General features: G+C 34.6%; 1 protein-coding gene across 11 annotated transcripts in view; it reads left to right on the top strand.

Moving 5' to 3' along the window:
* The window catches only part of CEP170 (centrosomal protein 170), a 103,441-nt gene that overhangs the window by 54,403 nt on the left and 21,787 nt on the right, over positions 1-27,251 (top strand). For 9 of the 11 annotated variants that reach the window (XM_027887284.1, XM_027887280.1, XM_027887279.1 and 6 more), the window contains 4 exons: positions 328-974; positions 13,670-13,819; positions 20,092-20,218; positions 22,967-24,769. In XM_027887284.1, coding sequence (XP_027743085.1) covers positions 328-974; positions 13,670-13,819; positions 20,092-20,218; positions 22,967-24,769 — 2,727 coding nt within the window. The remainder of the gene's footprint in view (positions 1-327; positions 975-13,669; positions 13,820-20,091; positions 20,219-22,966; positions 24,770-27,251) is intronic. The other 2 variants (XM_027887286.1, XM_027887283.1) reach the window with 1 other exon arrangement.

Here is a 27,251-nt window from a genome sequence, read left to right as displayed (position 1 = left end):
GTACAGCTGGTAAAATCCTGGCTTTTGTGTATCACTGATAAGAATTCACAGATGAGAATATTGGTGAAAAGGGTAATTCAAATGCACTCCTGTTACTGATCAGCTTCTAAAGTGTTTCATTGTTAGACTTGCAGCAAACTGACTGCCTTTCCAGGAACTGTACAAAATTTGCAGAGCCAGGTATTGAAAGCTGTTGGAGTTGAAAGAGAAATCCAGTTTGAAATCATTTCCTTTCTAGTTTTCCACTTGTGTTTTTTTGTATATGTTGATTTGGGTTCTTTCTTTGTTTTTTTCATTGTGCTATATATTCTTTTACTTTGCTTGTAGGGAATAAGCATGATGATGGTACACAAAGTGATTCAGAAAATATTGGTGCACACCGGCATTACAGTAAACGGGCAGCACTTGAAGAACACTTAAGACATCATCATATGGAGATGAAAAAGTCACACCAGAAAGTCCATTCCACAGAAAAGCAGCAAGAGCAAGGCAGTTTGAGTCAGACTGCCTTTATGATTGAGTTTTTTGATGAAGACCATCCTCGAAAGAGACGTTCTTACTCTTTTTCTCAGAATGTAGGAGCTCTGTGCCCAGAATCCCCATCTCCAACACCTCACACACGAGCTGAAAAAGTGAAACCTACATCAGGAGAGAAAGCAGTCCCTTCATCTGTGCAAGCCAGCTCATCACATCACAGAGCAGTACACAGTGTTCATGCCAAACTCCTAAAACAAAAATCAGAGGAACCCTCTGCTGCATTACCTGCCTTACAAGCTGCATTGTTAAGGAGTTCAGGAAGCCTTGGCCATAGGCCTAATCAGAACCAGGAGATGGACAAAAAGTTGAAAAGCCAACATGTTTCTGCTGCTGCTGAAAAGGACAATGAAGATGACCAGAGTGACAAAGGTACTTACACTATTGAGTTGGAAAATCCCAATTCCGAAGAAATGGAAGCCCGTAAAATGATTGACAAGGTGAGAAGCCTAAAATGTATACTGATGGTAAGGGGTTACATGGTATGTGGGCAACAGTCTATTACTTATTAAAGCTGCTGCAATAACACAGGTTTTTAAACCAGTCTATAATGATGAAATAAAGAATACCATAAGAGCAGTAGCATATATTTGCTAAAAATTATTCCTCTTTGATACTGCTCTTCTCTTAGTTTGGTAGTTTAGCTGTGGTTTTAAAAGATTTAAGTACTGTAAGAATACTAGGCAACATAATCATTTAACTGTTATTTTTATGAGGGTTGTTAGATATGAGTTTGTATGTCCATGTGGAAAATCTCACTTGTTCTTAAAAGGCTATGGTCTTTATATTTTTCAATACATAAATTGGTTCCATTCAAATTGTCATATAGACATAGGTTGCAAATGTTTTCTATACTTATAAAACAATATATTCAATAATTTAAGGAACTTAAATTTCTGTTATAAAGAGTAAGTATAAAAATGCTTTCATTTTCCAAAAGTGTTTATATGACAGCAGTGTAAATTTCCTAGTTTGGTTATTGGTAACAATAGAAATACTAATAGCAATACAAATCATATTTACCATTAAAATAACTGTGTTATGTAACTACAAGTAACTTTGGATTCTACAGGATGGTATGGGTAGGAGAAACTATCTTTGATCATTTGGACTAAGATGACTCTTGAGATGGATTTTTTTCTGGTTCTCTTGTGTTTTCCTAAATAATCCATTGTAGAATGTCTACATCCAATTCTAAGCTAGTTTTTTTGATATTTTAACAGGAAATTCAGCACTTACTTGTCCTAGAATTATCTAAGGATTTGTTTTGCATGTCTAAAATTTTTCAGAGCTTAGCAAATACATTAATACAATTAGAATTAATTTTGGCTAATGTTGAAAACTTCACTGGCTTGACTTTGTGGAAAAATTGTGAGGTAGTGGGGAAATGAGAAATTTTATTATAGGTGGATTTATTTTATAATAGGTATATTTAGAGCATTTGGAAGGGGGGTTAAAGTAAGGGATATTGCCTTCAATAAAATGCTAAAGGTAATGATTTTGCCTCTCATCGATTCTGAAATGGAAACTTTTGACTTCTTTGAGTCAGTGTTCAAAAAACAGTTGATAACTGGAAGCATTCCAAATGTAGCAAGTGAATATTAAAGAACATCAATGCTTTGACTTAGTGACTACAAATTTCTACATATAATTCTTAAGTTATAAATGTTCAATTAAATTGCATCAGAAAATTTGTCAGTTTTTAGCTAAGCATAGTTGTTCAACAGGGTTTATTTGGAAAACAGGAAAAAATTACCAAACCATTTGGAAATAGACAATTTATTTACTTTATAAAAGTGGTAATACTGTTTAACATTTAATAAGATTTCAAATTATTCCTGACCTTCAGTATCCATTCAGGGTATCTGCAGTTTTTTGTCTGAAACAAATCTCTCCTGTGTGAGGGCAGATTCAGGAACGGGAGGTGAGTGTAAGCATTAGGGATGGTAGTAAAATATTGGTTAATATTCTGATTGTTGTATAAAAAGCTTTTGGATATCATAAGTGCGGTGTACAGCTAACTTAAAAATGTGTCACCACTAGGAATTAAAGATTTACTATGAACTAAAGCAGAGATGTTTTTAATTCGAGGTTTTCTCTATCTTTTCATTTCATATCTGTACTGAAAAATAATGAATACCGTATTTTACACCCAGTTCAAAAAGGCCTACTATGCAATTCATATTTGATTTGGTAATATGAAAGAAGTATGGTATTATTTTTATGAAGTGCAGAAAACAACAATAAAGAAAATCAAAACCAAAGGGAAGCCAAAATTTCTTCCTCTTGCTGAGCTCAGCCTTATTTCTCTCCTATTTTAAATTGCTAATGCTTTGGCTACTCATACTTTGACAAGGTAAATAAGTGAGTTATGAAACGGGGACTTTTGTTAGCCTGTTGAATCTTTTGCTTCTTTATTGAGGATTTAAGCTAATTATTGGTATACATTTTGTCAATAATTCCATTATAACTGCTCTGTCATTGTTGGCTAATCAGCCCTTTTTCTGAGCAGTTACCATGCCTGCTCAGTTGAGTCTCATTTAAGAGTGTCTGTTGGGTCAAAAGTGTAGTTGAAATTCAAGAGTTTAGTTTACGAGGATTGGGGTGAAAATGCACTACAAATAACAAGGATGACTTTCTAAGACATTTGCACAAATAGTGCAGTCTTGTCAGTAGCAATTTACATTAGAATTGTGTTAAGATCTGTGTCTGATTCACCTAATGAATTTCCAATGGAATAAAGTACTTCTGAGTTTGGGTATTTTTCCCCTTTTATTGGAGGAAAGGATGAGAATGGTCAAAATATCCAAAGATTAGTTCAGAGTGTACTCATTCACTTGGGAAACCCTAGCCTTAGCCTTACTTCTGTAGGCAGAGTCTACTCTCTTCTCTAGAAAGGAACGTAAGAGAGAACCACAAATGCAAGAGTAGTATTAACGTGTCAAAAATGAAGGTGGGATTATTAATGCATCTTTGAATTAAAAATCCAAGAGAGGCATGCAGGAAATCAGAGCTAAAATTCTCCAGAAATAAATGGAAAAACCCATCTATCTATGTAATTCTAAACAAAGGGAGGGAGGCAAATCCTAATGTTGATCTATACTGTTTCCTTCAAAAGTACTATTTCTGCCTAATTAATGTAGCCTTTTAGTAAAGATTCTAGGAAATAGTCTCGAGAAAAATAGATGCTTGTGTGAACTGATTTTAAAAAATCCAAAAACTATGCTGTCCTGTTTATTCAGCATCTTGATTTCATTTAGATTGCTATGGATCCATTTCTTCCTCTGCTGTTCTTTCAGTCTCTAGGAAAAAAAGTATTGTCACTACAGCAGAAAAGTAAAATAGCAAATGACACCATCTTCATTTCTCAACCACTTTAAAACCTGACTTTTGAGAAGAGAATGTGAGAAAGAGGAATTACCAGAAAGAGGAAGACATTTCAGAAGTAACAGAAAAAAAGCTTTTTAATTTTGGTACTTTTCCCTAACAGAGAGGTGTAGTCATATTTTTGCAGTGATGAGTTCCTTGGGGTGAATATCTTGTCACTTACCTAAAATGTATGATTCCAAAAATACTACACTTGTGTCTTACCAAACTTTCAAATTTGCAAGAATTTAAAAAAAAATGTTTTTAATTAAAAATAAATAGAGTATGTGTGCAGGTAGTTTTCAGTTGAAAACATTAAAGCAGGATGCAAGTGGAAATGTATGGTTGTCTTAATATTCTTTACAGCTAGAGAACACTTAAAAATTAGTAATAAGCCATGCTTCCTAAAAATCCTTTCATTAGCCAATGATATTTCTGCATCCAGGTCACTTAAATTCATAGAGAAGTATGAATTGGTTAGTTGGCTACAGTTTAGAAAATAAATACACTAATAATGAGAAAAAAATAATAGATGATGTCTCTCTTTTTATGCATGTGGAGGTCTCTTTAAAATTACAGTTGAGAGCAATTTCATCAATGTGTAAAGAAGACAAGCTGCTCTTATATACCACAAAGACCACGTTGAACATACCAGGCATACAATATCCTCTACCGAAATAACTTCTGAAAGCCACAACTCTTTCTAGCAGAATAAGTGTCTTACTGTTGCAGCTAACTGCTAAGTGCAAAATAAAACAAATTCAGGATCTTGAGTTGGTTTAGAACATGTGTTCAGTGTTACTTTTGTCCCATAAAATACATCAGTAAATGGGGCACAGTCAAAGGATTTGTTTTTCCTCGACATCCAGCCATTCTGCTCTTTAGATAGGTGCAGTGCTTTGTTTTGTTAACACTTAGCAAGTGCTCTCTGTTTAGCTCTGAGAGGTAAATTTTCTGTCCATTTTATGTTTTTGAAATAAATCAAATTTATTAGAAGAAAGTTGTTTCAGCTGTCTTATCGCCTTAAAAATCTTTATGGCCCACAGAAAAGGTAAGTCTGTCAGGGGATGAAAGAATTCAGAATGATGCTTCTGTGGTTCATCTTCTTTTTTTGTTGATATAAAGAGACCAAATTATCATGCTAATGACTTGCCTTTTTCAATAAAGCAAAGTACTGCCAGTAATAAATATTAATAAATGAATGTGCTAATAATTCTGGATGTGTTTGGAATATTAAATACTTTGAGGCTATTGAAATAAATAAAAGCAACTCAAGTTCTTTGAGGGTTCTCGTAGGGGGTCTTTCTTTGTTTGTTTTATGTAAGGTTTTTTGTTGTCTTTCTTCTTCAGCCAGTTTCATTTTAGGGTATTTAAAAATTAAAAGTATTTTTACAACTTACTGTAGCAGAGTTAACTCTTCTATGCATGTGGAGGAAGGGAAGGAATAGAATTGGGCCTATATGTAGGTTTCAAGTCCCATCAGCCTTACTAACTGGGGAATCTATAATGTTATAGCAGTTCGTATGCATATGGAAACATTTGGCTTAGTTGAATTTTCGGTCTCCAAATTCTTTAATTATGTTATATTCATTTGGGTTTCCTGCTAGATAATTTTTTTATCAGCAAAGTCATTTTAGATCACAAATTCAACATACTGATTCTCAAGCAGAAGTAAGACTTGAAAAAATTTATCAAAATCAAACCTCAATCCATCCTTCTGCCATCTTCAAAAAGGCTTACTGTGGCCATTTAATTACTTTCCTTTCATTCCAAAGTTCATATTTTAGATGGTTAAAGTCTTTGTTTATATACATAGACAGGCCCTAATAGTAATGACCTTGGTTTTAATGTGCAGGCTATCCACTTGAATTTTATTTGATTATATACTATGCAATGAGTATACATAAAATCTCATTGACTCAATCTAGAGAGAGATACTTTTTTCCCCTTTAAAAATTTGTAATAATAATTTTGGAGGGAAAACTGTTGGTGTTCACTATAGACAGCATGTTTTCCAGTTTTATTTACTCCATCTTTCTGGTCATAATGATACTTTGTTTGGTTTGACTTTTTTTTTGTTATTGGAGTATGAATGGAAATTAGTCTGAAATTTGATTATAATAAAATGGATTTTCCTTACTCTTTTTGCTCCCAGGATGTATCTATTCATACTGGATTATAATACTGGCTAAAGTGTTTTTCAAGGAGTATGTACTTTTGAATGATTTTTGTTGTTGCTTCAAGTGTTCATTAAGCTTCTATACCAGATCTTGTCTCCTTTGTTAAAATGTGATCAGTAACCCTGGAGATTGTTATTGTTATTTATAACTCCTCTTGTTATGGAATTAACATACATGTTATGGACTCTTCCTGGCAGTTTTTTTCAGTAATATAAATGGAAAACTACTTGAAAATAATCAACAGGCATGGAGTAAGTTAGGAGAAAAAAAAAATAGTCTCAGCATGTTTCAATGATTGTTTAAGGAACTAAAATAGATACATCAGTTTTCAGAAAATGACTTTCAGGTCTTCTGTCTTTTTACACCCTCTGGATTTAATTGATTTTACCATTGCTTCAGCAGTTTCATCTAGAAAGAAATGCCTTTTAGCCCCACAGAATCTCTTGTCTGCAGAGTAGTTGTGTTTTATGAATATAGTGCTGAAAAAGCCATAGAACAGTTGAGGTCTGTCAAATCATCTGAGCATATACATTTTGTCAAGAGTTCAGAGGATATTTATGACTTTTTTTCTTACAAGGAGTTTTGTAGTCTGTAAACTTACTGTTTCCTTTTGAATTTGGAATCCTGAAGAAAATTAATTCTTCACTGTAGCAAACAGGGACAAAATATGTATGCATGTAAATATGTAACTGATGTCTGTTAAGAGGAAGTTCTTAGACTTGGCACGTTGATCCTTTTCATTTGCTTATGTAACTTTTTTTATACCAGAGCATCTTGCATCTGATTCTATAACTTCAGTATGTAGTTAAAATGACATAAACAGCTTCTGTGAAAATCCATGGCTATTCATGAGATAAGCTTAGCACAGAACACGGTCTTTTTGCCTGGGATGACCAGGATAACTGCCAGGAACAAGTGAAAACTATTAAAATCAGACTCCTCAGAAGCAACTTGGTTAAACACCATTCATGCAGTAGCTAAACACAAAGTGAGCTGAGACATTGTACTCTTATTGTGCTTTCTGAAAGGTTGGAAAAAATGTTTGCCTTTTGTCTTTTCTATATGATCAATAACGCTGCTTTTAACAACCCATTCACTGTATATTGTGAATGCCTGAACTACCTTCTTTGGAAGAATTGTCAGGAGCTCAGTCTCAACACTAAATGCAGCATTGCCAAGATGATCTGCGATATGGATCTGAAGCCTCTTCAATTTCATTGCTCCCTGGAATCCTCTTTTCCCATCAATCAATCATCCTCTGAGTGTGGCATATTTGCAATTTCTTCTTCTTTCCTAGTACACCCAAACTGTGCTCAAAATTGTGCTTGTATTTCCAAACCCATGCTTTTAGCCCCTTTTTTTTTTTATTTTAGTTTGTTTCTTACTGGTCTGACTGTATCAGTTCACAGCTCAGTTTCTGAAATCTTTTAACTTCTCTGACAATCAAAGGTACTCATCATCTTCCTTTCACCTAAAAAGTTATGAGTCATAATTGCTATCGTAATTTACGTTCTCATTACTTTACAATAACAAATACCTGATTTCAAATTTAAGCACTTGTTCCTTATTTTGCCATGATCCTTTTATTAATGCACTGTGCAGTGTACCCCCTTGTCCATTACCTGTGCTCTGCTTTGATTTATTTTTCTTGTTTAACTGTTCATCTTTGAATTCCCTTTTGTATACTTTTCGTCCTTAGCCTTTATTCTGTTCCTTTTATACAGATTGTCTGCACTGAAATTAATAATATTAATAGCATTTAAAATGTACATGTTTCAAATATATGTTTCTAGATTGTGTCTGTTGTTAGGATCTGAAAGAATAGAAAAAGAATTATTGAAATAATTTTAGTTTTCGAATACCATCATTAATGAATAGGTTCCTAATTGTAGCTCTCTGAATTGCATTTAGAATCTTTATTTGTTGAGTTTCTCTGATTTTATTAATATTAGTAATTACTGCATATCCTTCACATTAAGACTACAGAAGTAAGAGTATTGAGGAAACTTTAGTAACTCAAAATTTTATAACTAAATAGGATTCTTCAGATCTGTATTTTGAATAAAATTAGTGCTTCTAGTTTGTGTTCATGCTCTTAGAAATGCTCTCTAATGTTTTGTGTTGTCAGTATGTGTGGAGAACAGTAGAATCCTTGTTCTAATATATGTAATTTGCTATAAAACTGAGTGAACATATCTGTTAGAAGTCTCAAATAAGACTTTTTTTTTTCCCCACTGCTATCAGTATCTTCAGTATTGATTTGGATGAGCAACTAGGTCTATTGTCATTAAGTACTGAATAATTATAAGCCATGAAATAGTTTCAAATTAAAGTAAGTATAAAGTCCAGACATTATGAACTTTGAAAGGCATGTAAATGAGATACAACTGGAAAAGTTTTTCTTAGTCAAGAACTTTTTAAAAAGCATATAAGGAAAACATCAAGGGGGAGTTTTGGGTATGGGGTTTTTTTTAGCTAACCCATTGTCTTTTTGATTCAGAAAAATGGTTCCTGTTGCCATTATTTTTTTCTGGCCAGTTTTTATTTTAGTTTCTAGAAGGTATTTCATATATTGAGAGAGAAAAAAGCCTTCAGTGGCTTTAAAGAATCATTACTTTTGATAGTTAATTCTAAAATCATTATGTTGACCTCAAGTGTAGTTCACCTGTGCTACAAAAGGTATTAATTCATTATGGGGCAGGGGACAGGGGAAGGGAAAGAGAATCCTGATCACTAAAGCCAGCTCGTGTGAGAGCTGTGTTTCAGCTATGGTGACAAGCAGGTGAGCTCTGAGTCATCATCCATTTTCACAGGGAAAGTGCGTATGGCCTGCCAAAAACAGATTACTCTGCTTTCCACAAAACTGACCTTTGCCAAAGAGGGCAAGGCACGTGCTCAGACTTGGTCCTGTAGCTCATGCTGTCTCCAAAAATATGCCAGTACTTTTTGCAGTGATTGCATCTTGTTTGTGTTGTGTTACATAGGTTTTCTTAATTCTTGTTTGTGGTTCGATCAATAATTTTAAAACTTACTGGCCTATAAAGATAAAGTTTTATTCTCGGAATATTGGAGAAACTGTTGCTGAGATAAAGTGATGGAATTTATGAATATCCTCATTAAGGTGCAGTTATTTTGCTATCAGTTATTTTTACTTTGCCTCTGTATTTTTCAGGCCAAGTTTGCATTGCAGTAATTAATAGGATGGTGCTTTGGGAGTTGCTGTAGTTTTAGCCTTTGTTTTTTTAGCTCCTTTGTTTTACTGGTTGAACCGCAGGATATATAAATGAAGTATCAAAGGGGATCTTTGGAGGTTTTACTGTTCACTGTTTTGAAATTGAAAAGTATCTGTCAGGAACTCCCCTTTTCCCTTCTGATTTAGGATACTTGGAGCTCTCTCAAGACTGGAAAAGACCTGAGATGCTAAGTTATTAATAAGATCACTGCTATTAAGGTTCATAGAATCACATAAGCTGGAAAGGACTGTAGGAGATCTCTACTTCAAACCCCTGCTCAAAGCAGAGTCACCTTTGAGGTCAAACATGTTGCCCAGAATTTATCCATTTGGGTCTTCACAGCCTACAGGGAGCCTACCTGAACCTTGCTTGTTTCAACTTACCTGGGTTACCCCATCTCCCGTGCACCACTGTGAGGAGGCTGGCTACCATCTTGATAACACTCCTCATGGGTACTGGGGGGCTGCTTTTAGGGAACCCCAAAGCTTTCCCTTCTCCAAACTGATAAAGCCCAACTTCCCCAGACTCTTCCCCACAGATAAAGGGCTCTAGTCTTGACAATCTTGGTGGTCCCTGCTGAGCTCCCCTGGTTACACAGTGTCTCTTGTACTGAAGAGACTAAAACGATGCAGTCTATCATCTGTTTAATCCATTTGCTTAAGGGGCCAACTGGATTGCAGGTTAAACAAAATTATGTTGACTACATTTCGTAGATGGGGCTTGACTTTCTACAGCAAGTGTTGTTGTCATTCCCTTGCCATTCAAAATGCCTTGATTTGCAGTGGAAATTTTTCCATGCTTCATAACAATAAAATAGTAATTTTAAAACACAACCACCACAGTTTATACCATTGCTGACTATTCTGCCATGACAAATGTGGCAAGACCCTGCAGGAACACAGTGTAATGATGTGACTTGGTGCCATGTCTAGATTTTCCCATCAGTTAACTTTCAGGGATTCTGTGAAAATTGTCATCCTGTTTTTTTGTTTTATAGCTTCATGAAACTTAAGTATTCAGGATGAAGTAATGTAATCTTCCTGCTAAAATATAATTTCATAAAAATAAATGATAGGGCAGAGCAGGGCAGAAAACTTTTAGCTTTTCAGAATGATTGCTTATAGGAAGCTGTTAGTTGGGAAATATCTTTCTCTGGTAGTTTTGGTTTTAAATTTTGGTTTTAAATTACATCTTTTAGAAAACCCCAGTATTAATACCTGTTGGCTTGTTGGGTTTTTTAATATTTTTAGGAATTGGTTTTTTATATTTATTTATTCTTTTTACATTACTCGTCATTACCAAGGTTCTCTCAAAAAATGCAAGGTCACGGTTTTGTGAAAATCATTATTTACAATGATGTAAAAGAAGTATAAGAGTCAGGCAAGTTTTTATTTTCCATTGACAGCTGTGTGCTGGATATGTGTGATTTGTGATGGCTGGGAAAGTTCTTGAAGTTACAGATGCATGCATTTACCTCCTTTATCAAAAATAAAACAAAAAAAATTTTCCTCTCGTTTTTCAAGTAGCTCAGCATGTCCATATCAATACTGTGGAATCTGTCTTCATCTTTTTCTTCCCCAAAACACACTTAATCAAAATAATCGTAAGTTGCTTCTGTAGCTTCTGCCTCTGACACTTAAAAGCTTTACAGAAAGAAACCTTAGTCATCTTGTATAAGTAGATAAGAGGTGCAGTGATGCATGTCAGCAACATTTCCTCAGGTTTCTCTTGGTTTGATTAAGTTATCTCCTAGACATCCCTTAAATGACTTTGAAATCGTGAAGATATTTAATGAACAGAAACATCTGAAGAATTGAAAGCCTTGAAGAATGTATTTAGTTTTCGTAGGAAGATACAGGTGTCTGTTCAGGGTTCAGTCACAACAGGCCTCTGTTTGCACACATACCTTATTGTAGCAACCCATAAAGTACAAATTGCATTTTTCTAAATGGTAGACAATTTTATCAAATACTGAACGTGAGTTCTTTCGTCTTTTGTGTAGTTTTTGTATTTAAAATCTTAATTGTGTGTTAGTGACAAACTTTTCAAAGGGTTTTTATATATCACAAGTCTGAAATTTGGTCTTTGGGCTATATTGCACTTGTGTGAATCTCTTCCTGTGAGAAGAGGAACCTTACAGTTGTGTAGCAGTAGAACTTAGGGCAAGGGCTGCACGTATCAGTGCTGCTAGATGTAGAATGAAATTGTAGTATGAAAATACACTTTTATATATGTTTTCCCTGTCTAATAATACTGTCCCCAAATATTTTGTTTATTTTTTCTGATATCCCCACTTTATACATTGGGAGGAACATTGGGAGTAGTATTAGGAGGTAAATCTGTTATGTAGGTCTTAGTGCTACCTGTATTACCTTTCACAGAAAAAAAAAATAGGCAATATTCAGGTTTGGTTTTGCTGTAATTTCAGTAATATAACAACCCAATTTGCTTAAACAGGAGTTCAGTATCAGAAAAGAAAGAAAGAAGCATTAGGTGCTGTTATTTGTTACGCAAGGAAAGAAATTTGACATGGTAAATGAATGTACTGTCAGATAATGTGAAGCAATTTACAGGCAGCAATTTGCTCCCGTTGCCCTGATTAGATATGGAAGTGTGAAGTTAATATTTTCCCTCAGGTGCTTATGCAACAAAACCAGAATTTCCTTTCATTTAAAAGAATATGTAAAATTTATAATCAATGAAACTGTGCTACACGAAGTGTCTTCAGAATAGCGGTATATTAAAAGAATGGAGTCAGTGAATGATAACTGGTTTGCATCTTCAAAAATTGCTACAACTGTACAAATCATAAGTGTATCATTAAATCAAAAATTTGTCATATCACTCTTTTTAAAAAATAGTAAATACACATTTTTTAAAATACTCTTAAGCATTTTCTGATTAAGTCTATTCATACATAATTTTTATATAAATTGAAAACTGAGGAGCATGCCTGCATTTTAAAATGGCAGGAAAGCAGACTTTTTTCATGAGAGCAAAATACAAATGCATTTGAGAAAGCTTCTTCAGGTATAAATGTATAAATGCTATAGCAAGATCTTTCTGGACAATTAGAAGAGCATAAGCAGCTGAATGGCAGGGTGCTTAATTATTTTTTCCTTTGTCTGCTTCTCAGAAACTAACGTTATGGTTTGTGGCCATCTAGTGGTGAATCCATTTTTAAATACATTAACCTTGTTCAGAATTGTAGTACACCAGTCCTCAAGCTTTCCTGTGCAAACATGAATTACAGAACACTTTTGGAGAAAAAATAATTTTTCTCTCTTGCCCTAGTAGTATTTTTAACAGGACGATAACATCTGGAAGATCGCTTCCTTCTTTCCCTCTCTTTGTCTTTCTATAAGACAAAACAATTTTTCATGTTTCTTTTCAGTTTCCAATTTTAATGTGTGTAGGAGGTTCATTTTATTCTGTAATATTTTTTTTTTAATGTCTAAGTCCTTGGTAGTAAAGCAGTGAATTTATTTGTTAGGCAGAAAGTTAAGAATTTTGTAAATTACATGATTCCAAGATACAGAATTCTCTAAAATGTCCTTGAAGTATACATCAATTCTGAAAGCAATTCGTATTCCTTAGTATCTGTGACTCAGGAGAAATTTGACAGACAGTAAGTATGCTGGCTCTCCTGCTTAAGTCCTTATTACTAAATTGCTGTGGTAATAACATTTTTCTAGAATTTTTTTTTTTTGAGAAGCGGTTTTCAAATGTCATGGGAAAATTATTTTGTCTGAAGTGGCAGGGATTAATATAAGCATCATTAGGATACAGTGTATTAAAAGAACCTATGGCAAGTCAGATTTTGAATGAGATGAGTTTACATGGTTCATGAGGCCTGGTGGACTTCTAACGTCTGCTAAGTCCCTAACAAATGAAAAACTGAAATTTTGTTTGTATTAGAGAAATAATTCAGTAAGTATATTAGTAGCAGATGTAAGCACTTGTATTTGTTGTTTTCACTAGGTAATAGCAAAAATTTGGAAATTTTCTGATTCCAGTATTGGTTTTTTCCTTAATTGGTAAAATGTGGGGTTTTTTAATGTTTTGCTTTTACCTTTTGTTTCTTTCCTCAAAGTGTCATTTTTTCATATCTGACCATTCCAACTAGCAGTTCCTTGAATTTTCACGGTGTTGATATAGACTTCCACTCTTTTTTTTTTTAATTACTCTAGATATTTCTGATATTTAATTTGTAGAATTCACCAAGGTGACAGATAAGCATAATACAACAAAACCTACTTAAATTCACTATCCAGCATGCCACCATCCATCCATTAACATTGAACATTGTATCAGGATGGTATTGGGTTAATGAATGTAATGTTGTTTCATTTTCAGGTATTTGGAGTGGATGACAGCCAGGATTATAATAGGCCTGTTATCAACGAGAACCAGAAAGATTTAGTAAAAGATTGGGCTATAAATTCTGCTACAGTAGTGCTGGAAGAAAAAAGACCACTGAGTACAACTGGATTTCTTGACACAGAGGTAGAATTTAATTTTTGACGGTCTTCTTTTTTCTTCCAATAAGAGAGAGCACTAAGAACTGACCAATAAGTGTTAAACAGCAAACAAAATCTTGCCTGGAAAACATTGGCTCGGATCTCCAAGTATTTTATTGTTCTTAGGCCTTTATTGCATTTTCAAAACTTCTCTGTCAGAGAAGGCACATTTCATTGTGAGGGTGTTTTAAACTTTGCTACCTTTCTATGTGCACTAACGCCGGTGTACTGGAAATGTAGCAGGAGTTTTCTTGCAAGATACATTGGCACAGTATACACTACTTCTAAATTATGCAACAGAACTGAGGAATGGCTGATTATGTTTTATAGCCCAAAAAAAGTAACTATATTAATATTCAGAAATAAGATGTATGTATTTAATGTGTGATACCAAGTCAGCTGGGAAAAAAAGGTGGATAATACTTTTCAGATTTTTTTTCTGAAGCCAGAGGACTTTAGGTTTTTATGTTCACAGTAAGTTCTCCAGTGAGATGCCACTCATGATGAGTCACTTGTATTAGTTGTTTTAGAAGCAGTAGAATTTAATCAGTTAGTGAAAGATTAAGCAGAAAAACGTGCCTGGTTTTATATATGGCTCAGAATATGCACACAGGCTAGATATTAATGGTATTTCATATTGAAATCTTGGGACACATTCTGATATCATTGTGATGGATAAAGATGAATAAACTGTAACTTGAAATCTGTCTGCAACAGAACAGGATCACACTGGAGCAGAATTAATCTGGTAACAGTAATGAAGCACATCACACTAACTTCTACTTCCCTTAGGAGACTATGTTTGAAGTATGATCCTATAAATTAGCAAACTTTATAAATAAGCATTTTTTAAAAATGTATTAAGAGCTTAAAATATGATGTAGTGTGCCTGCTATGCAAATACGTCAGGTTTAGTATCTACAAATCTGCTTCTCCTAGAGAATGTGTGGTTTATCATGGTTGTATTTTAGTTACTGTGAACTCTTAAGACACTGTCTATCATTCTGTCTAGAGGAGTGTCTTTGACTAGTTTCCCTAAGGTTACAGCTTTGTTAATTATTGCCATATAGCATAGGCTTATCGAGTGGAAGAATTTACCAAACTTTGCCTTTCACCTTGCTGCTTTGCACAATTCTATAACCTGTTCTTTCTCTCCTTTTTTTACGCCTTTTGCAGCATTCAGCTCTTTTGTGCTGTATCAGTTTTCTAGAGTATTGGTATTTTTTGACTTGTATAATTTCATAAGCAGAATATGTGATATATTTTATAAACATAATAGGGATTTCCAGGTGTCATATTTTGCAAATAACAGGCTTTGATTTTGGAGGACTGAGACTTCTTCTGCAATGATAGGGCAGGTTTAAGAAACCTTATAGCAACAATATACTGAAACTCACTTTGATTTGGGTTGAAATTACAAGAATTATGCCATTCTATTACTGTGGCTGCATTAAAAGGTCTTTGTATTTTTCAATAGAATAGGTTATTAGCATAATTTAGAATACTGTTACAAGTCATGATGATGTGGAAAAAAATGAGAAGTGTGTAGTAAGTCAAGGAGGAAAACTGACATAAGCAATGTGGATATAGCAAGAATTAGTGTAAGAAGAGTCAAGGACAGATGAAAGTGGAAGAAAGGCTTGTCAGAGAAAGTTAAAAATAGGAGTTGGTTGATAGATATGTAGAAGTAAAAGAAAAGCTAGTTCAGAAAATTAGAGTTGTGTTTTGTAGGGAAATAATGGGGAAACAATCATGAGGATAACTCCTGAGAGAAGATTGTTGTATCTAAAGTCTTACTGCCAAAACTTGCTCTCAGTTTGTTTTTTCATTAGGAAAGAGAGAGGCAAATATGTTTGATTTGTAAGGTGTGCAGGTGTCGTGTTCTCATATACAAACTTTTCTACTTGTGGGTTTTCAAGACTTACTGCATTACTGAGCTGCAGATCATAAGTTAATAAGCCTAATTGAAGATTGTGGCTAAACAGTCAGGTACGGTCAGGGTAGCTCAGTGTTCCAGTCTTGTGTCCACTCAGATTGTGGATGGACTTTACTCCAGCTGCCCATCACAGTTATTCTTGTAGATGGTTTAGCAGAATGAGGTGAATCCAGAACATGATTGAAATAGAAAAAACAAAGAATAAAAATTTAAGAAATTTCAGTTAAGGAAGATGGAAAAGATGGCCAAGGTAGGGCCGGTTCACCTAGAGTCACTTTGGGGGTTGAAGATTTATTCTGAACTTAAATATCCTAACTTTAAAGGGCCTGTGAAGTATCATGAATAACATGCTTGGAAAAGACCTAGAAACTGCTTTTCTTATTAAAGAAATTCTCAGCTTTTCCTTTGATATGACAATCTTTAGTACTTTGGAATAGTGTTTGTCATAAGACTGAATAAAATGCAGAGTGAATGTCATGACATTGTTGCATTGAGCCTGAATACACTGGTTCTTGCCTTTTCAGTGATTAAATATAGGCAGTAAAAGTACTAAATCCATCTATTTAAAATATTTAAATGTTTTTATTTTCTATATTATAAGCTGCCACTTGCCAACCAAGGTAAGTGTGATTTAACAACAAAAATTAAATAAGGTAGAGAACAAAGAGTGTTATTGTTGTTATTGCTGTCAATATTATTTATTCTTATTATGTGAGCTTGATAAATAAAAATACTGCAGGCAGCATTTGGGCTGTCATTTATCCATCCAGCTTCATTTAATTTTCAGTGGTCAGTTGTCTATGCTAACAACAGCTCTTAAATAATGGTTTATCAGCATCATCTTTGATATGCTTCTGGTTTTTGTTTAGTTTGTGGGTTGTTTGGGATTTTTTTGTATTTGTTTGTAAGACCAAAGCACACTTAGAAACCTGATTCTTCATCTCCAGGGTCATCAGTGCCATTAACTACAATATTCCTGTTGCAGTTTTGATGCCCGTTTCATGTCTTTCCCACTAAAGATGAAATAAATAGTACTGCTGACATTCTGAATATTGAATAACTTCATTCATGTAAATGTTTGCTATATTGCTTCTTAAAAGAGGGGTATTTAGAGGCTGTATTTCCTTTTGTTTGTCATCTCTAATTACAGTAATTTCCTGTCCTTCTGTAGAGCAAACCATTCAGTTTGAAGTTTGATACTTGCTTTTTTGTTTGAACTTAGGGGCTATACTGAAATGTAGAATGATGTCTCATCAATATCATATGGCTGTGAAAAGGCAAATAGGACCCTTGGATACCTGGGAAATGTGTTGTTAGTACAAAAAGGCAGTGTTATTGCCACAGTAAAGCTTCCTTTGTAATAATGGCACTGGAATTGTTACCATTCTTGATTAAGAACAGTGAATGCAAGTCTAGAGAAGGAAGAAGTCTACTCAGATTAGTAAGGGAATGGAGCTTTACCTTACAAGAACACATCAATGCTGTTCATTTAGTCTAGCAGAGTAGTAGCTGAGATGGGTACAGTTGCTGGGGTTGGATATAGAAATGAAGTAAATGTAACAGAAGGAAATAGAACTGTTTGAGGTAGGTGTCAGTGTTGTTCCAGGAACAAATTGAAGACACTGACTGTAAATAAAGCATATATGGAAATTTGTAAAAAGATCATCACCCCAGGAGGAATGTAGTTCTGAAGCAGGTGGAGTGAGGAGGGACTAAAAGATCTGCTTGCAAGACAGCACGTCAGTTTTTGAAAAGGTGACATAATACGATTCTTGCAACTGGAACTGACTGGAGCTATGTGTCTGAAAAGACATCTTTACATCTTTTTTTTTTTAAATTTAATTAATTTCAGCTAGTTGAAATTTATTTTTAAAATAATATTATTCTGCTCTGAAATGCCGAGTATTGGAGGTGCTTCCAGGTGTAATGTGTGCTGTGGATTATTATCAGGTGTGGAGCCTGAAACCCTCAGTCTTTAGGCTGAATAATCAGTCCACAGAAATCTGTTGGTACATTTTCTGAAGATTTATTGCTCCTGTTGAGTTTGTGTGTGCAGTAAGTGTAAGGGAAAGCAGATTTAACATGAAGTTAAAAGGCTGGTATGTGACATGTAAACTCAGCTTTTCTGAAAGACAAGGAAATTCTTTGTATTATTCAAGAGAAGATTTCAAGGATTGCTTACTTGAGAGCCTGTAGGGTACAAATTGATATGGATTATAGGGAGAGCATTAGGATAACTATATGTGACTTTTTAGATATGTGTTTTATAAACCTTACACTTTTTGGATGTGCTTAAACTGCTATCAGAAGAAACTGCTTTTCACAGCTTTGTTGTTTGTGCTTGTATATATGGAGAGTTAGCAAAGCACACACATTCACTGCAATATAGAAACCATTTTTAGTGGTGTAATTACATTCAGAGAAAAGTAATTTATGTTGTTGCTTTACTACAGGTAATCTGTGAAGTCTTTAACATGTTTCTCCATTTTGAAGTAGAATTCAGGTTTCTGACACATATTTACCTCTAAAATTGTTTAGGTGGTACAGAAGGAACTATTTGGAGTTTTCTATAGCCGACAGTTGGGACATCTGTCATGTTTGGATTTGGCTGTAATTAATTGTATTATTAAAGATGGAAGTTCACTAGTACAGACGGGAAATAGAGAGAAGAAAGTTTAGAGATAAGAAAGAAAAATGAGGTTTCAGCAGTAGTTGTCAGTGCATAAATGCTGCATGTTTTTGCACAGGGTTTTTGTAATATTCTTCCTGGCACCCCTTTCCTTGCATTGTGTTCAGAAATGCCCATAAATAACAAGCATTGAATTGCCTTCCTTTGCTTTTATTAGATTTGAATTTCATAACATTTTGATTCTAAAAAATTAATTCAAAATGTGGAAATTTGTATAATAGTTCAAACAAATGACTTGGTGCATCTCTGATTTACTACATTCATAAGATTCTGGAAGAGATTCATAATGTTGCACTTGTTTGCATGAATCAGGAGAAATTCAAGACCCTAAATTCAAGTTTTTCAAAAGTCTAACTTTCAACTTGAAAGAAATTATTATACAGTAGGTGACATTATTCACCATTCCATTTCTGCTAAATAAATTTTTTTAAAATATATAGTTTGTTCTGGTCAAAGACCCAAAGTGGCCAAAGCATTGAGCAAAAATCAATGTTTAGAATAGAAGTGTGGAGATTTGAAGAGGCAGCAGAGCTTCAGCTGACCTTTGAAATAGCTCCTACAAGTGTCTTTATTAAGCAAGTTACCGGTATCTCCACTGGTTTCCCATCTCTTACTGCTCGTTTGGATTGCCGATGGTTATGTAACTCCTTTGGAACTATAGTCCGTGATTTCTGTCATTTGCAGTACTTTGTCTTTTGAGTACAATAAATTAGACTATCAAAATTTCTATAAAACCTTTGATAGTGTACAGCCCATGTGTGTGTATGTGTGCATGTGCAGATATGTACATATATTAAGCAGTTGCCAGGTGTCTTTATTTGGAGATACAAGCAAGAGAGACTAATATATTTGATAACACAGTAATGTTGTTATATTTTAGAAATCAGTTTTTTTAAAAAAATATGTAACAACGCAAGAAGATGGTTTAATTTTATGCTTTTTTACATCTAAAAAAATTTCAAGGTTTCAAAAGGCTTACTGTCCAGAAAGTAAATTAATTTTCTCTCTGGTTTAGCTTCAGTAAAAATTATCAGATACTGATGACAGTGACTTCACTGTTACCCAATAGGATGGTTTAAATCTAATCTTTGCTTCTTTTTTTGTTTAGGCCAAACAAATAATCTGAGCTTCCTTTCCTTTCCATCATAAGTTACCTTACCCCTTCAGTCCTTAAGGTAGTCTTTCTATAATGAAGTAAATGCAATATTTCATCTGGACAAGAGGGTCTTCTAAACCAGTAAAATGTCACTTCCTTGTCTTCCTGAAGCACATCTTTAATTTTTTAATGCACCACCCCACCCCATAGTTTTTTCCTGCACATTTGAGCTGAGGACTGAAAATAACCTGATCTTAGAATTAGCAAATGTTCTGATATATTTTTTTATTGGTTCTGATGTTTAAAAGTTCACTGCGCTAGGAACTCTTGTTTATTTGGTACTGATTCTGCAACTATATAGATTTTGTTTGTTTGCCATTCTAGAGCTGGGAACTCTCAAATTTATTGAGGTAAACTATTTTTTCGACTTCCTCCAGGAAAATAGTGTCTGACATATTTATTCAGGAAAAACCTGGAAAGATGGCATGCTTTTTATCAAACAGTTGTAATTTTCTTCTGTTTTTTTTAATTCCTTAGGAAGGTTCTACTAATCCTGGAGGTAAACGCTGGGTATCACAGTGGGCCAGTTTGGCTGCTAATCACACACGCCATGACGAAGATGACATGAGATTGGACTCATCTGTGCCTGCTCCATTAGAAAATGGTATTAGAAACTCTTCTTGTTGTCATATTTCTGCTGAAGAAACCTATGAAAGGGAGAAAAAAGTGATTATGTATGCTACTTAAGCAGCTTTCTTACTCTTAACACCTCATCTTCACCTGAAGTTCTTCTTAGCAGAAACAGTGTAAAAACAAGTTCAGTGGTAGTGTTGTCTGGCATGGCAGATGAGTGGCAGGATTACACTGAATGTTACTGAAAGAGGAAAGTTTAAAAACTGTTTCATATTAGAGAAACTTTCACTTGACTGCAATTTCGGTTGGTCTGCATAGTATGTTTCTTTCCTTACATCTTTCTTGATACTTTATTTAATAGTCATTACTTTAATATAATGACTGTTAAACAATCCAGCATGAGAGACCAGTATTCAGCTGAAGCATAGTATCCTTCCTTGCCTTGGAAGTACAGAAAACCTTCTGTTTCTTGAAAAAGCCAGAAACCTTAGCAATGAACCACTTTATCTCCCTTTCCTGTAGTACCAGATGTCGGGCTATGTCTCTCCATAGTTTACCTGTTCACATTTCTGATTTTTAAGCGGTTTGTTTTTTAACATCTACACTCTTGACTACAAAGGAGTTGCTTACCGTATTTTACTTCTCCTCCGCTTTTTTTCTTCTTCCCAATTTCACTTTAGAGGTTATGATCATCTTTGGGAGAAGTTTTGCAAAGAAGTCCTGCTTTTGATGTTGTATAATGCAAGCTTCTGTATCAGTGCATGAAAGAGTTCTTACCAGTAACTGCTGCTTCTATCGTAGCTCTTCCTCCCCTCATAATCATTGAATTTTGCCTAGGATACTAAAAATGAAACGAAATGGAAAGGGGAAAAATTAAATTATCTGATATACGAAGAACAATGGAAATCAAGAGCAAATTTTGCACTATTTGGGAGGATTGGGTGTACATACAGGGCACTTAAAATCACAGCTATTGAGACTCATCCTTTGGGTGGTAATCGGGGGATTTGATGGTCTTTTGTTTTCCGTATTGTTTTAAATTGTCATTTTCAGATGGGACTAGGATTCTCTTTGTAGAGATGAGGTCTTCTTTTACCATTAAGATCTTTATGACATAAAGTGAAGCAACTACTGTGTAGCACATACATATAGTGCAAAATTCTAAAATACTTAAGGAAAGATAAATCATTCAAGCACCAAAAATGTAACAGAAGTAAAATTTGGTATGTATGTCAGAAGACCAATTCACAAAATCTGTCTTGTTGACTTAGATACCTGTATCTTCTTTAGAAATCTTTGTAGTTAAACTTCACGTAACACATATGTAGCCAAATACAACACTGAACAACTCCACACATTTTTTTTACTAAAGGCTGTTTGAAGTTCACCAAGAAGCAAGTTACATGCCTTTTATATGTATATAAAATATTTGATCTGGTGACTATGTCTAAAAGAAGTCAATCTTCACAGATAGCAATCATATTGATTTTCATTGAACTTTCACTTTTTTTCGTAACTTTCAAGAAAAAAACAGTCCAGGAATTAGAAAACCTTGCTTAGATTTCAGAGATACCTCCTTCTTCTCAAAATCAATATCCTATCATGGATTATAGAAAAAAAAGTGTGAGTCATTTTAAATTCTTCATCAAAGGTGTGACACTGTGCAAAGAGAAAAGATGGACTGAAGAACACAGATAAAAAGTTGCAGGTATATATACAGTGTGATTGTTGATATTCAGTTAATTGCTTGGAGAATTCTTCCAGAAAGGGAAGCCCTATACTCCAGTTTATATTCCTGGAACATCCAATGTTGGTGGCAAGCCGTGATAGGAAAATCCCAACAGGGTATGCAGAGCAGTTGTTCATAGATCTCTCCTGGCAAAAAGTGAATTGACAGATGTGTCTTTACAAGTGTGTGACATTATCTTGCTACAGCTGGCAAATTAACTGCAAAAGGCATTTTTTTTATCCAAGTATTCAAAGTAAGAGCAATTCATAGAGAAATTCATATTATCTCTGATTGTTTCTGACAGCATAACTACTGTGTTTGTTAAATGAGCAAGGAGGGCACAGTCATCACTGCAGAAAAATAAAGTTTGTTTTCTAAAACAGGGTTATTCAACATCCGTGAAAGTTCTTTAGCAGTATTACTGCATTCTTTTGATGCTTTTTAGACATCTTCTATATACTGCTATACTAAATTGTCTTGTTTGGGTTAAAAGCATTTTTTTGTTCTCTCAACCAGAGTAAGTTCTTTGTTCATGAGTAGGACTTTTCAATATTGCTGAGTGTCTCCCAGCACTGCAGCCTTTTGCGTGAGGGAAGGTCTTGCAGGGAGAGGAAGTAGTCTCTCCATGAGACAAGACTATGAGCTGTAGAACAGGCAAGTAGGGAGGAAGAAGGACAATCTTAAGTCTTTTTGCTAGATTTGAAATCTGGTCTGAAGGTGTTTAGGAATGTAAGACTTGCTTTCCACTTCCTCTTATAATGGTATGCTGATGTAACAGTGATTTCTAATGTACCTATTTAAACCCACTGTGAGATCATAAAAGCTTAGTTTATATGTATGATCATAGTTTACACAGCTGGCTAAAAGAGTTTATTAAATGTTTTCAAACCTGTGTTTGTCTAATTGATCCACCATAGAACAACAGGATAGACGTGACTTTTTTCAGTTCTGTTTTGTGTTGTTGCATTAGTCTTACACAGTCTTAAAAATTTAATCTATTTACCTTGCTATGGAATGTCTTATTAGATATTTTTTCTCTTTCAATTTTAGACACAGACATCAGTGAATCTGGTATTTCTGTTAGAAGTGCTGGTTCAGCTGCTTCTATGACCAGCCAAGGTGAGCGAAAGAGGAGGACACTTCCACAGCTTCCCAAAGAGGAGAAAGTGAATGAAAACTCAAAAGCAAAAGCTCATCAGAGGTCAGAAATAGGTGAAAAGCAAGACACTGAACTTCAGGAGAAAGAAACTCCAGGCCGTGCCTCAGATGCAAAGTCAACCAGAACAATGAATGGTCTTTCGCCCAGAGCTAATGGAGACAAAGTTTTTTCTTTTCCCAGCTCTTCAAGTAAAGAGAGAGTTGAAACGGGCAGAGAAACTTCTGTGGTGAAACAAGCTTTAGCAAAAATTCAACAACAAGAAAGAAAGGAGCAAGGACACTGGACACCCACAAAATTATCCTCTACAAAATCTGCTACAAACCAGGTTGAGAAAGGTAGGGAGGAGATTGTTATGTCACCCAGAACTTTGGATAATCAAGACAACCCTCCTGGACATGTTACAGATAAAGCAGAAATTAAGTTGGCACAGATTGAGGGCAGAAGAAGAAAAAATGAGGAAATTATTAGAGGACAAAGTCCTAAAACACCTGGAGGAGACAAAAAGGAATCTTCAAAACCATTAGTGAGACAAGGTAGCTTTACAATAGATAAACCTAGCACAAATATACCGATAGAACTTATTCCTCACATTAATAAGCAAAGTGGATCTGCTGCCCCTTTAGTATCTGCAAACAGGTTACGTGACAGAAGTGATTCAATGGACACTGACTCTAGTCTAGATACAACACTCATTTTAAAAGACACAGAAGCTGTAATGGCTTTCCTTGAAGCTAAATTGCGTGAAGAAAATAAAACTGATGAAGGCCCTGACACTCCTAGTTATAACAGAGATAACTCCATTTCACCAGAATCAGATGTCGATACAGCCAGCACAATCAGTCTCGTTACTGGTGACACTGAGAGAAAATCCACGCAGAAGCGGAAGAGCTTTACAACCTTATATAAAGATAGATCCACTGGTTCCCCTTCAAAAGATGTTTTAAAATCTTCTACAACAAGTGCCAGGGAAAAGATGGAAAAGAAAACTAAAAGTCGATCTTCAGATGGTGGGTCTAGAGCTGATGCTCGCAAGACTGTGCAGTCCAGTGGAAGAATGAGACAACCATCAGTAGATTTAACAGATGATGACCAAACATCTAGCGTACCTCATTCTGCCATTTCTGATATCTTGTCATCTGACCAGGAAACCTACTCTGGCAAGTCACATGGAAGAGTTCCTTTTGCTTCAGGAGATGAACTTTTACATTCCAAGATGGAAGGAAAGTCAACTAAATCAAAAACCTCTCCTGTTGCACTTGGTCAGTCTGGTAAATCTACCACTCTTCCAAGACCTCGTCCCACAAGGACTTCTCTCTTGCGCAGGGCAAGGCTTGGTGAAGTCTCAGATAGCGAGCTTGCTGATGCCGATAAGGCTTCAGTGGCTTCTGAAGTGTCCACTACAAGTTCTACATCAAAACCTCCATCAGGGAGGAGAAATATTTCCAGAATAGACTTACTTGCTCAGCCTCGCAGAAATCGACTTGGCTCTTTATCAGCGCGTAGTGATTCTGAAGCAACGATAACTAGAAGCACTGCCTCATCTCGTACCCCAGAAGCTATTATCAGAAGTGGTTCAAGGTTGATAGCAGGAGGAGATGGCAGTAAAGTTTCTGCTAGAACTCGAGCCAATAGCATTTCTCGACTTTCAGATTCAAAATCCAAATCCTTGGCTTCAGCACATAATTCTCCCTCAGGTATGTGAGATTATTTGAAATAATTTTATACAATACTAGATGGTTTTAGTATGTGGATTTAAAAAAAAACAAAACAACTGGTTTAAGAAAGGGTTCTTATGAAACATTTGTTGAGTTTTAGTTGATGCACTCTTTGGAGTAAGAGGCTTCTTTTTCAGGGCTTGGGAAGGTTTCTCACTGAAAATCATAAAGACAAGAAATTTTAATCCTTTAAGTCGTTGGATATTTTTCATCTTGAAACCAGTTACTGCATTGGGGCAGTCAGATGTGTCAGCACTGATCTGCTTTACTACAAAAACAGAGCAGAGATCTCTGTCAAGTCATAGTAGTAGATGTTCAGAAGGTCAGAAGCACTATTTATTACCTAGAAGATATAATACTTATTTATAAGGTAGGCTTGTAAATATGCAATCAGAACTATGAAAATGAGATTTTTTTTATAAGAATAATTACAACTAGTAACTAGTTGAAAAATTTATGTACTACCTAACTAAGTATCATAAAGCTAAGTAATTTCTTTTGAAGTTTTTGCCTTGCCTTGGATTATTTTCCATTCTCTGTTCCAAATCATGGTAATTTATGATTTTATCATGATTTCCAAATCATATTCTTTATTGTGGTGGTTCCTTTACTATAATGTTACCTTATGTATGGAAAGAAAAATCTGTACAATCATTGAATTTTAACCTACTGTTCTGTTAGAATTCAGCACTCTTAGTGGAAGCAGTGGTGGGTTTTTTAAACAGCAATCAACCTAATCAATCAAAATTAAAATGTGGTAATTATAAATAAGTGAGCTTTAATGCGGAATGAATATCTAAAATAGCTGTCCACTTGTTTTTAGAATTGTCATACTACCAGCTTTACCATATTTGCAGCCAATCCACAGCCTAAGAAAGAACAAAATAAATAGAGTAGCTTCGAGTGCTGTGTTGATACTGAGATTTTATATTCTCTTTTACTGCATCCCATTCAAAGTTGATATAAACAACTATAATACTAAATTCCCACACTTCTGCTGTCCTTTTGTTGCTTGTATATCACAAATGGCCCTTGTTAGGATGCTTAGCAGTAGGTATTCCCCAGACAGCTATCTTTTGGCTGTGTCATTTATTAGCTGAATAGAAATTTTTGCTGAGATATAAATGAGGTGTTTGCTGAACTGTAAAGTTGAATTTTTTGCTACTATGAGAGGTGTCTAGACAGGTACAAAAAAGAAAGGTTAAACTTCAAAGAAAAGCTTGGTCTTTCCTTGTAAGATATAATTGGAAAAGTAGCATATTTTCAATTTTAATCGAAGTTTTGAATTGATATGTGCAGCCTGAAAGGTGGCAAAGTTAGCTCAGGGAAGAGTGTCAGTTAAGACTTCCATATGTTTACTTTGATGCTTAATAGTAGTTCACATTGTGATTTTGCTAATTTTTTAAAAAGTGAAGCCTGAATGTTGTCAATTCACCACTTCTTTTGGTTTTCACAAAACTTTATATAGATTTTGAGTTTTGTGTCTGTGTGAAGTATTGCCAGCTTCCTAAACTTTTCAAAGGTTGCTGCATTGAAGTTGTTTGCTGCTTCTTTGAAGGGGAGTGGGTGTATCTTCCTCTTCCCAGTCTACTAGTCTCATCACAGTCATCTTTGCTTAATGTTCATTTCATTTACCTACATTACATTCTCAAAGTTTACTATAGCTTGTATATAATAATCTGTTTTCAAGAGAGAAAAGATGCCATCTTCTCATGAGCTACACCAACATAACAAGCTAGGTATTTTAAAAAGACTGTTAGAAAAATCTACAGTAGGAATAGCTTCTTTCATAAAAAACTTTATCAGTTAATATATATCAAGATCCGGGAGAAACTTATCAATGTAAAGGCCAAAATCGGAAAGCCATTAATAAAGCAGACAGATACTTTCAAAAGGAAATCATAGCTTAATAAATCAATCAAGTCTTGTTACTATGTTAGTAAAAACTATTACTACTATTGCTGAGGATTAAGACTTCTGGATTTTGTCTGTATCAGTAGCCTTATTGTATAATTTTTTTACTGATTTATACTAAATTATACTTTAGGAAAATCTGAATTGCTTTGAATGTGGTGTAATCTAGTATATAGAGAAGTATATATATATACACACACATCACCTATGATATATCAGCCACTACTTAGTAAGTCCACATTTTCCCATTAGCTATGTGACGCTAATAACCACCAATGCATCAAGTTATTGATGATATTATTTATAGTTTTATTTGTAGATTAATGTATTCAAATAATTTAATAGAATGTGTTACTTGTATGCAATATATAAAAGTAGAACACAGCAGAATCTTTTTGATCCAAATTATTTAATTCCTGAATTTAACTTTATTTCTAGAAAAGTCAAGAATTCACTTAATTTTAGCAGATTTGAAAAATACCCATGAAGTGCTTGACAAAAGTGCCTCAACAGTTTAAATGTGTTTTACTTGAGGTACATTTAATCA

Source organism: Empidonax traillii, unplaced genomic scaffold (assembly GCF_003031625.1).
Source record: "Empidonax traillii isolate 1590-97213 ecotype Southwest subspecies unplaced genomic scaffold, ASM303162v1 scaffold206:size1282135, whole genome shotgun sequence".
In the NCBI taxonomy this organism is placed as follows: Eukaryota; Metazoa; Chordata; class Aves; order Passeriformes; family Tyrannidae; genus Empidonax; species Empidonax traillii.
Note: the sequence above shows the minus strand (reverse complement) of the source record. Positions and strands in the feature narration are given on the sequence as shown.